The sequence below is a fragment of the Lathamus discolor genome, chromosome 7 (genome assembly GCF_037157495.1).
Source record: "Lathamus discolor isolate bLatDis1 chromosome 7, bLatDis1.hap1, whole genome shotgun sequence".
NCBI lineage: Eukaryota > Metazoa > Chordata > Aves > Psittaciformes > Psittacidae > Lathamus > Lathamus discolor.
This window is the reverse complement of record NC_088890.1, coordinates 18,613,217-18,625,244: the sequence shown is the minus strand read 5'-3', so window position 1 is coordinate 18,625,244 and position 12,028 is coordinate 18,613,217. Positions and strand designations below refer to the sequence as shown.

General features: G+C 45.5%; 1 protein-coding gene across 3 annotated transcripts in view; it reads left to right on the top strand.

Annotated features, from left to right (window-relative positions):
- Window positions 1-12,028, top strand: part of CADPS (calcium dependent secretion activator) — a 210,575-nt gene that overhangs the window by 183,197 nt on the left and 15,350 nt on the right. For all 3 annotated transcript variants that reach the window (XM_065687841.1, XM_065687840.1, XM_065687842.1), the window contains 2 exons: window positions 2,729-2,761; window positions 5,862-5,969. In XM_065687841.1, the coding sequence (XP_065543913.1) occupies window positions 2,729-2,761; window positions 5,862-5,969 (141 nt within the window). The remainder of the gene's footprint in view (window positions 1-2,728; window positions 2,762-5,861; window positions 5,970-12,028) is intronic.

Below are 12,028 nucleotides of genomic sequence, written 5' to 3'. Positions count from 1 at the left end.
GGAACAAATACAACAAAGTGTGATGGTCCAAGCCGCTGAGCTCTAGAAAGCATTAGTCTCCCACCCCCTTCCGCTGACTTCTTTCATCATGTGTTTTCCAGGCGCTCTGCAAGTGACATGTAATCGGGGGTCTTGTGACAGACAGTTTTATCACCTAGTAGGATATCCTCATTTCCAATTCTTGCCTCGAAATTCAAGATAAAATTAATGCATCTGTTGTCCTAATAAATTCTCACTAGCCACTTCTCCTTGCGGAGCACTTTGAGAGGAAAACACTCTTCTAAATTTGGCCAGACTTTTTTCCCCCCTTCCACTCCCTGTTTGTTGCTACATTTAAGTGCATCTCGGCAGCAGCATCCCAGGCCCTGGCTGGGCATCTGCATGTGCAGATCCACTGAGTCACAGGAATGCCAGATGCTAAAACTCCCTTGAATCTGGATGGCCTCTGTAGGCGGAGAATTACACCTACGGTAATTAAAACTAAAGACTGCATATTACCCAAGGGAGACAGAAGTAAAAGATCTTATTTTTGTTCTGTGCAAAATTTGTATGGTAAACTGAGACGTTTCATGGCAAAGTCACATACTTTGTGAAAAACGGCAGCCTAGCAAAAATCACACAACATCCGGCAGTTTGGAAATTTCACTAAATGTAGCCAAATCTGAGTTTAAAGAAAAACAAGTAATTATTCTGATTAAAGAGGAGTGGGCAGGAGAAGCAGCTCTATTTTTCTTTTTGTGGGTGGAGGGGGCAGATCTCAGGAAGCTGACTGAGTTATTCTTGTCGCCTCTTGGCTTTGTAGAAGGTGGTTTGAGATAGTGGCACTGAGCTGGACCTAGGAGTGCTAAATCCGTGCTCAGAGTGCAAGTTTCCTGGGGTGCCACTACATTATTTCATGCCCTGTGTGATATCTGAAGACAGAGGTGCATGGCACAGTGCAGCCCTGAGCAGAAACCCCGGGTTGAATTCTGCGGGCTGCCAAGCCGCATCGGTTTCCATGCTTTCCTGCTGGTGGTTTAACTTTGCTGCTTTGAAGGAAGAGCTGGTTTGGAGATATCTTGGGCAACCTGTGGCTGCTCCATGCCGGCATGAGTGTGCCACGACCGCCTGCTCCTCCAGAGCTGCAGCCATTGGCCGGGCTCCAGTTGCCTTCATGCATGGAGGCTGGGGCTCCTCCGCTCCTGTTAGGCAGGAGCGAGGGGTAGCACTTAGCTACCTCCCGAGAAAGTTGTGAGGCTAAATGTAGTGAAAGGGCGAGGTGTCCAGCTGGCTGGGAACAGGGATAGCTGGATAGACAGGGATATTCACTCTTCGCAGGGAGCAATGGCTTGGCAGTGATTTTGCTCCCTCCTTCATAAACTCATATGCTGGGACGTGCCCCCTCTATCCCTTCGACAACCAGACCCCGTAACACATCGCAGCGTCAGGCTCTCAGCATCCTCCTCCTGCCCTTCCCTCTGCTCTTGCCCCGGGCTCAGCAGCCTGGGTGCTGCCAATACTTGCAGCGTTCACCTCGGCAATTACCACCAGTCTGGTCTTTTGTATCGCCTCATTGTGCTTAATTATGCACCCCCCACACACACCATATGAGTGCTTCCACCCACTCTCACATTCTGTCTCACACATACATTCATTCTCTCATTCGGGACACATAATTTATTCATCCCAAGATGCAACTGTGTGCGTGTTATATTTAGGCTGTTTTAATGGTAGCTTTAGAAATATTTAAAAGCAGGTGAGCTTTTACACCCAAACAAAGATGGCCGGCAACGCTTACCCTAATTAAAAGCAGAAGTGTTGTGGAAAATCCCAGCCGTACTCTTTCTAGACACTATGCCTTATGCTACAGTGGTAAAAAAGGTCTCTCTGGCCAGCTGGGCACTGCTCAGTTGGAAAAGTTGGCCCTGACACTGGGCCACCCCACCTCCCATGCCAGGGGATGTTCACCCTGCTATATGGCAAATCAGAAACAGAGTCAATCTGGGGTCCTGCAGCCCCTGTGAGAACACCGCAGTGTCCACCCTCTGGTACCCTCCCTCAATAACATCTTTTAAAAAGTAGGAAAATCATAGGAAACTGATGTAGCTGCTCGGAGTCTGGGAAGCACCAAAGCTTTGGGGCGCTTCTCTCCTGCCATCATCAAGGGCAACAAAAAGGAGGTAAATAACATCCCAGGCCGCAAGACTTGGGGAAGCACACCATGGGCAAGACAAAGGTCAAGGGGACAAAATCGGTGTCCTTTGTGCGCTTTCTTATGGCCACCTCGGTGCGTGCCAGCTTCACCATGCCATCATGCCCCTGCTGCCAGGGGAGCTCCCACGGGCTCCAGGATGCGGTTCCCAATGGAGAGACACGCGCTGCCTTTGGAGACACGTGGCTCCGGGCAGAGAATGAGGCCTCCGAAGAAAATAACGATGTCTACTTACGAACCCCGTCTTCCCCCGCGCGCTGAAGTAGAAGAGGGAGAAGCACAACTCCCACACTATCATCTGTTGCTATTAGAGCTTTAGCAGCAGTAAAGTTACCTCTCCAAAAAAAACAACAACAAAAATACCACCCTTGCCTATTCTTTCAGATGAGAAACATAGTTTTTTATCGCCCATTTTACCCCACTCAGCATTGTGTTGCCCCAAGTCTTGGCTGCAGGAGGCCTTACAGGTGCTTAACGAAAAAGCAAAGACCTGAAAATGTATTGGTGGTGTAAACTCTCTTCTTGTTCCTTTTACAGGTGAAGGCTGCTTCCAAATACGTGGATGTACCCGTAAGCACAATTTAAACAACTTCTGTCATAGTAATTTGCATTATGCTTTGGTTTATGGCATGTGTAGCAACCCACATTATGCATTGACAGCCAAGATTGAACCATGGGCCTTCACACTTCTAACATTTGAACTGGAAAGAATATCTCCATGATGTTAGTAATGAGCAGTTACCCTCTCATGGAGACCTACGAGGCTGTTTAGGCAATAATTTGCAGATGGTGTCAAAAAGGTACCATATTTCTGCAATTGGCTTGAATCACATTTAAAATTAAAAAAAATAAATAAATAAATGGGAGCAGTGCATTCTGTTAATTCTTCATTTGGACTTGTACAAATACAGTATAATTTCCAAACAAAAAGGTCCAGACATGTTAGAACTGAGCCAACACACATCTAACACATTAGCTAATCTATTTTATTTTTGTTCTTCTAATTGTTAGTTTATTTTACTCTTTTGGAAAATGACTTTTTTATGACTTTGGGGAGATGGTGATGAGCTAGCAACATGTGTTTGGGAAATTGTTAATGAAAATAATTTCTTCCATTTTCCTGTAATTGGTAGAGGAAAACTGTACATCGTCTCCTCTAATTAGACCTTGATTCGTAAGGAGAAGAGCCCTTAACGTTCTTAGATAGAGCACTTAACTTGCCAGAAATTTACATTTAAATGCAGTTGAAGTGTAATATATGAATACTGGCTGGTGTGAGGGGTTACTGTAACATTTACAGGCAGAAAGATCTTGAGCAATTAGAAATGAAATAAAAGAAGTAGACCTTAATACACCACACTAGTTCCTGCATCCGGTTAGACTGGGCAGGGTAAATGAAGAATAACCCAGTTGAGTTTGATGACCTGTATGTATAATGTATATATGTACAGTGAATGTAGGCGCAATTGCTCTTCATGCTTTCACATGACAAGGTGATACATTCATCTGATATCCTGGACCACATAATCTGCATTTGGTGTTTCCATCCTGTTAGCCCAGGATAAACTTTGCCTAAAAAAGTACTGTTTCTTGAGCTTAGCATGGAAAAGACAAACTCTTGAACAGTAAGAGGTCTTGCTTGGTTTAAAATATCCCAGTGCAGAGACTGGTGTCCTGTTCTTTTGGAGTAATAGAAACAGGATATTGAGATCATTAGGAGGAGAGACTCAGAATTCATATCCAGCCTTAGAAAATGTGGAGATTCTTCAGTTGCAATCTGTAGTTGTTCGAGTGCACCTTAAACATTTGGTCATCAGGAATTTGAGCACGGAACAGTTGTTTTAAGTAAGTTCTAGGGCAAAGTGTGGCCTTCTCTGATGCCTCTACATTCCTGGAAAGTAAAGCATCTCCAGGGAAGTGGTCTCAGTACAATGCTAAATGACCCTTTCAGGGGTTCCCAGAATCCACAGCAGGAGGAGTGGAGTCTGCTCCCATCCTTGGGGCCAGTCAGATGCTTTGGTTCTTTGCATAAAATAGAGTAGAAATCATTCATCTGGGTTATTTTTCAGTTGTTTCCCCAACTCACCGGGGAAACAAAGTCACATTTCAACGGCTTCTTTGACATCCCCAACAGTTCTAATGAAGTCAAATACAAGCCCCACACAGCTCCCAGGCCTTTCCAGAGGCCACCCCATGGTCCATGAGCCACTGCCGGTCTGGGGACAGGAGAAAGAAAGACCTGTTTGACTAGAGGACAGAGGGAAAATGCTGGTGTCGAACAGAAAAGCATCAGTTAAATCTAATTCCACAGATGCCATTGCAATTGCGTGGGTACAAATCAATCCGTTTAATGCCACCTCGAAACGGGCACGCTCGGCATACTGAAAATTGCTTGAAAGTGTAACGCTTGACTACTGCCACATTCATGTTGTCCTCATTGTTTTTCAAATTAATACCTTGTCATTGTTGCAGTAGGTGTTAAGAAATGCTACTGGCTTCCCAAGGGCCAAGCACTGGCCCTTTGCTTGATAATTGTTTGCTTTGTATTAAAAAACTCCCTTCCTACTGCTTTCCAAACTGTCCTCATTTTCACCCTGGAAATTACACAGATGTGTTAACTAACTTCAATTTACAACGGCTGACAATTGTATCTTGCAGAGAAATGATACTCTGTGATCTGAGGTAAATCACAGTAATGGAAACTAATGACACTAGTTATTAACAAACTTACAATGTGCCATGGAAATTTAAGGTTTTGTGGCAGCTCTTGTAATGACTTGTGTTACAGTGTTTTAATGGGTTTCCTTTGAGGTAAGTTTGATTCCAGTATATCAAGCAATGTGAACTCAAACAGGATTTATTTTTCTTGTGCTTTCCCATCCACCTGCTTCAGTTCCCATTTTCTTTAAAGAAGTGCTGTAATCCCCCAAATCTTGCACACTTGTAGGTTATTGTTTTAAATCAGTTAAATTCTGCAGAGAGCTGTGGGGATGTGGCAGCATAGGCAGGCTTCCTGCAGTTTAGCAGCAGCGTAAGCATTCATGTAGACATACATTCCCTTACTTACCATTTACCCAATTTATTCTTAAGAGCAGCACTAAATCTGAGCTAAAGTCAGAGGTCTAAGCAGAAAAAGAAAGGTGATTTGGGGATGCCTTCTGCAACACCAGCTGCTTACTGCATGCACCCTCACACCATAGAAGAAGAACTGAGAGCCCAGCAATGGTTGTTAGCTTTCTACCTTCAGAAACCAGAGGGCTTGCATAGAGAAGATGACCCAAGAAAACAAGAAATCCTCAGCCTGGCTTGCTGGTTCGCTCATTAGGTCAACAGCACCAAAGGTAGGAAGACAACTTCCCAGCATCAGTATGTAGAGGAAGAGCTACTTCTAGTGTCCAGAGGAAGAGCTTCTTCTGACCACCTTTGCTGTAGGCAAAGAGAAGAGAAAGAGCAAGTGTTCCTGCAGGATCTTGTGCTGCACGCAGTATTTTGCTGGGCATGGGGCACAAAGCAGCAGGACTCAGTGCCTGTCAGGTAAGGAAAGGGTGGACTGCATGAGGACAGCAGGAGATGGAGGAGAAGGAAAAGCAGCAACAAGGCTACACGGAGGAGCTGCCCCTGCGCCACTACTCATGTTTCTCTCTCTTTCTCTCTTCTCTTCTCCATGCAGAAGCCGGGGATGGATGTTGCTGATGCCTATGTGACATTTGTCCGCCACTCTCAGGATGTCCTGCGTGATAAGGTCAATGAGGAGATGTATATAGAAAGGTTATTTGATGTAAGTAAATGCCTTCTCCTCCTTGGACACCAAGCAGGAGAGACCCAAAATGTGACAAAATAAGACAGGAGGATAAGTCACATTTTGAGAATATTAATTGGTTCTAGCTTTAAAAACTAAACAAATCTTTCCTTTCTTTCTGACTAAGGCTTGTATCTGCTCTCTGCCTGCTTTAAATCTCTACTCTAGTCTACTGTGTCTTGGTCTGTCTGTGTGTGGATTTTAAGGGAACAGCATCTTCTAAGAGAGTCCTTTACTATATTTAAGCTTGTGGAAAATCTCTCTGTAGCAGAACATCTTAGTCATTGTTCTCACTGTTAAAATTTGAGCTGGGTTTTTGGCAGATGCACTTGCTAAGGGCCATCTCTTCTGCACATTTTGCAGCGTGTTTCATTGACAAGCACTCCAAAATTGACAGCAAATTAAGCACACTAAATTTTGATTTTAAAAGCTAACCAAATCAAAGCTGATTAGGAATGGACTTTCACAGTTCAGGAGAACCATGTTGTGGTGTCTGACACCAAAGGTAAAGTTGAGACATGGTCTCCTTGATGAAGATGGCACTGTAGGAACTGACCCAGTTGTTCAGAGCTATTTTTCTGTTGCACGATATAAATTCATTGGACTGTTAGGGAACAGTGACCTGTGATGCCCGTTTGTTTTGGATTTGGATGCATGTTAACTGGTATCTCTGTTTCTGTTGCTCTTGTTGCATTATAGCCTTTCTGTCTTCGTAGCTGCTCTATAGCGAAGGTTTTCTGTTGACGGCCGGCCTGTAGCATTAGTGTTTCAGTCCTCTTTAGGGTATTTGTCTATATATTGATTTCTGTTTGAAGCAGCTCCTGTCCCTACTTTCCTTCCTTTCATCTCTCAGCAGTGCCATTTCTCAGCCTCCCAGCACTGGAACTGTAACAACCTTCCTCGCTTTCCTTACTTGCTCTTTTGCTTCCTCAGTGTGCAGGGAAAGCTGCTTTTTTTCCCAAACCAATCTCCTCCTTCACTCAATACCTCTCTTTTCTGCGCATTACCTATCCCTTAGAAACCTCTTCCTCCTTTACAATTCCCACTCTTTCTTTCCCCTGCACCTTACTGGATTAAAATGGAACTTATCTCTCATGTCAAATGTTTTATCACATTATATCAAGTGGCATGAATTAGAGTCAAATAATCTTGCTGTGTACATCTACTAGCATGACCCATCTCCACTGAGAATGCCTCATTCATGCACGGAGAGCACAGCAGTGCCTCCTCCGGGCGGCTCGCTCTGGGGAGAGTTTGCAGCGCAGAGCACCAGACGCAAATCACCCATCAAGCAGGCATGGGGAGAAAAAACAAAACATAAAACAAAAGCCTGTCGCTTCCATCTGCAGCAGGCCCGCGAGTGCATCACTCGCTTGTGTTCAAATTTATTCCAAGAGCAGCTAAATTTCCAGAGCTCATCTGGACTGTTCTTTTCAATGCCCACACTGCCTTTTTTCCCTCATCCTTTCGCTATGATTCACAGTTGGTGTGCTTGGACACTTTGGGCCATTGTTTGCAATTTTCGAAAGGCTGTCATTAGCCAAAATGTCAATTTTGGTTTGTTTTGCTCGTGTTTAGTTTTACCAAGCCATATTTTAAAGAAATTAATAGTTGATGTGGAAGTAAAAAAAAAAAAAGTACCTACCTTGGTGGAAAGTGCAAAACCTTTCTTTCCCTCCCTGCTTTCCTCAAGTCTCTTTGATTCATGTGGAATAAGATAATCAAGGGTAGAGTTTTGGCATTGCTCTGCCTGTTTTGACCCATGCCGGCTACAAGCAGGAGCTGCAGCATGTGGGAGCTGTTCCCATTCCTGTTCCTGTTCCCATTCCTGTTCCCATTCCCATTCCCTGCACCAGCAGGATGGCGTTGGGACCCGACGCTGCCGGCATCTTCGCACGTGTGTCATGTACGTGAGTGTGCGCTCGCGAGCTGCAGGGCCCCTGCTTCATCGGGAGGGAGGGAGATGCACTGAGCCTAATCCATCCAAAAACTGGAATTACGTTTTGTGTGGTCATATATTGTCTTCGCCAGGTTACAGCTAATGGAGCTGTTTGCTCCTGAGGTCAGCTCTTAGCACAGCTGAGGTGCTGCTGGTGGGTCAATAGCAGCGGGGGTTATGAGTACGTGGGGGTCACCTGGACCCCCATGTACTCATAATCAGTGCTGTGTTCGCAATGTCTCAGTAAGGACAGGAACAAGGTCTGTGTCCAGAGCTCAGCCGTTTGCCCCCCTCACCTAATGCAGCAAAGCAGCACAGCCACGGGGTCTTTAAGCTTGTTTGGTCTCTGCACCAGGGGTTGTATTTTCAAAGGACGTTTTAGGTGCTCACTATCCTTTTAATAAGAAAGAGAAGAGGAATAATCAAAAATTTGTATTTATGATGCCGAGTTAGACTTGGACTTCATTTCGTTCTCCCTTCCGCCAGCGTGGCAGAGGAGCAGTTCTCTTAGCTGTTGAGTTTCTCCAGCCAATGCGATTATTAACACTTTCGAGGCCGACTCCTCTGCTGGCTTAGTGCAGCGATGCTGGCTTACCCCAGCAAAAGCTTAGTCCACTTTGAGGATGTTATGTGGTAATATGTGCAGTGGTGGACAGGTAAACAGCTTAAGTCTGCCTGCAGGCAGTTCCTTTGCTCTGAATGGGATCATGTTAGAGACACAATATAGGGTGAAATCCCCTTTCCGTGCAGTCATGAGTACTGCAAGAGCAAAGGTGCACAGTGCAAGGTTGCCTATCACAAACTCAGTGGGGTTTGCAGCTCCCAGGATGTTCCTAATCCCCCCATTTTTCTAAGTCCATTTCCATCTATTTCCCCTTTGTTTCCTCCCAGGAGCAGGGGCTGCAGAGTGTGTTAGGCCATCTCCCAACAGAAGCTGGGTTACTATGTCTTTGTTTAGGCATTTGCCATGATTTCTTAGCTCAGAAGCCACCTCTCTTCCCCTGCATCGCATGCCCTGCCCAAACCTGCAGAACGGGGCTATGCTCTTTGTTTTCAGATGATTGTTGTAATATTTCTCTGTGGTCTGTGTGCTAATCCTCTTAATTCTGCATATTAGTCAAGTCCAACCCCCCTCCTCCCCGAAATAGAGTTGTCTTCATTTTGAAAATCTGTATTCTTGGGATCATTGAAAGAACAGATTGATCGTGGAGTTCTGCTGGTAATCAAAACCTAACTAGCTTTTTGGCAGTGCTGTTTACTGCAGAGTAACATGACTTATTTACTTGGCCTGGCTCACTAATTTGATAACATTTAAAGCTAAAACACTGTAATAAGGCCCATTGGTAGAGAGCAGTGGTAACAGAAGAGTTTCAGAACAGCATCACAGCATCCCTTCCATGCGTTCTGTGCATGGCTGAGTGCTTTGGGATTTAAACTGCTGTGATACTTCACACACAATGCAGAAGGATCACAAACCGTGTGTAGTGCCTGATAGAAAGTATGATTTCATCACTTTTTCCCTGAAAGGGGGCAGAGTTGACATGCAGAACGTGACTGTAGGAACAATGTGGCAGAAGCAAGCGTGTGTATCTTAAGCCTGGGAAGGTATCTCCAGTGTGATCTTGAGTCTTCAGACAAATCCTGCAAAATTCGGGTCCCCTTTGGCTCGGGACACTCAGAATTTCATAGGACTGGAGTTTATATATCTGTAAGATTTGTCTGAAGGCAGTGGGAGTTTCACTTGTTAGAGTTGTCCGCTTTGGTGGATGTTATTTATACATGTGTGTATGTGTGTATATCTTTACACACGCCCTTAGATGCTCACAGTATAGGCTTCAACCCATCAGAACATATGTGATCCAGAAAGCCTATGATTGACTAGTAGCTATTGCGAGTGCCAACCTTTCTTCCTCATAAATTGGTAAACACTAATGTAAAACATAGTGATAATGTTTCCTCCCCAGCCGCAGGCGAGTAGCACGTACACAAAAGGCTACTGAGCATCGAGTGAGCTCCCCGAAATCCTGTGAATTCCAGCATCCTGATGCAGTCCCTTAAATAGCGCAGATGGCATTTTTCTCTCTGATGATTAATTCAATATCTTACTGGGGAAAAAAAAAAAAACCCAACAAAAACATGCTTTTGATATGAGAGATCAAAACACCCCGAGAGGCTCCGAAGATTGCAAAGACCTAAAAAAATCAATTTAGCTTTTTCCTCCTTGTACTTCTTGAAGACACCAGCCTGAGTACAAGATAAGGATTTAAACCAGATGTGCTTAGTGCGAGTTCATCTGCTTAAATCTGGCAGTCTCTGAGATCAGTGATTAAAAAGCCATCTCGAACTTTGATGAAATCCACCGCAATGGTAATACTGTGCCTCTGATCGCTTTCTTATGGGCCTCATGTCTGCCTAAACCGGACATAGAAAACATTTCACTGGAGATGATACATGGATTATATGGGTCAATTATACACTTAATCTGCCTTCTGGGGATTAAATGTGCATAGATTGACCCTGCGTATTTGGCTTGTCCTTGGCAGTTATCAGATCAGGAAGGTTGCCTTTACCAAAGAGTCTGGTAAGAACTTAATCACACAGTGATACAGCGCGTGGGGTGGCAGGAGCCACGGTGCTCTTTGCAGAAGGCAGTTTTACCACTTCACTGTCACTCTGTATGTTTGGCTTCCTCCAAGGTCTGTGTCACAGCCGGGATACCAGACGGAGTATTTTCTCCTGAAACAGTATTTTCTCTCCTCTGTTCCTTTCTGCAGATGGAGGAGGGTTTTTTGTCTTGATAGCAGGGAGGGCAACAGGGGAGACTGGGGCTTTGCTCTGCCCTGTGCTGTCAGCGCAGAGGGACAGTCAGTCCAGGCCTTCTCCCAGCAGTAAAGGAAATGCCATGGATCAGCTGCAGAGGATCCAGCATCTCCTTCCCATTACCCTCAGAAAGGCGCAAGCCCTTGGCTGAGTCTGTAGCGCCAGGTCCTGTCCAGCTCAGCTCGGTGGGATTTTAGGAAGCCCCAGCCATATCCCAAGGCTGATGGTACAACTAGTGGATTTTCATTTCCTTTTCCCAGCCAGGAGCCCAGCAGGAATGCCAGGAAACAGCCAGGACTGTCCTTGTATTTCTAAAGGCAGCTGCTCTTGCTGGTAACTGACTTCTGAATATCAGAGATACCGAGTAATAAGGATGGAGGGCGCTGTGTGAGTCTCAGACTTCAGCAAAATCCTTATACAAAGATACAAAATCCTTACACAAGGTTCCTTACACAGGAACCTGGCTGAGCACTTCTCACTAGTTACTGGAGGATCCACGGGCAGCTCAGCATATATTTCAGGCTGATTTGGAGCCTGATACCGCACCTGAGTATACAGAAAAATTACAGAACACAGACTGACAGCTAGATCAGCTAATTCAGCAAGTCCTCTGCAGACACTTAGGCATTAACTTATCCTTAAAATCAAAGCTTTTCCCTTCCGTGGGGTTACCCACTTGAATTTTGGCAGCTCCTCCAAGGCGTGCTTGCAGGATCATGGCATTTCTTACTGGAGTGTAAGCCTTGCACGGCACAATCAAATGCCAAAAGAAAGCCCTTCTCACCCTCCCTTCTCCTTCCCCTCCTCAAACGCAAAAGCCTGGTCGTGAGTCAGTGAAGCTACTCACTGTGAGTTAGAATTACTCACAAGGACGGGTTGCAGGATCAGGGGAAGAGCGGATATCAGACTGCGCGCCGGGCTCCCATCTCATAGCTGCTTGCAGCCACACTCACTGCTTTCTCTTAGACAGACAACAACCTGTTTCCCTCCTACGCAGCTAGACTGCTCATTAGGGCACTAACTCTCTCCCACTCCCATCCTGAGATGGCCTCCACTGAGCTATTTCTTCTGCCTTGTTTTTTGCCTCCCCCCCCACCCCGCCTTTCCCTGTGAGTTGTAAATTGAAGGCAATGAGGCAGATTGATCTCCAGGAAGTGCAGCTTGCTTTTTCCTCCCTATGCACCTTTAGGGGAGCTGGAGCTGCTGCAGATCCTGCTGCAGCCCTTGGCTGGCTCAGCAAGACTCAGACCTGGAGTCAGGCCCACTGCAGGGACCTTTG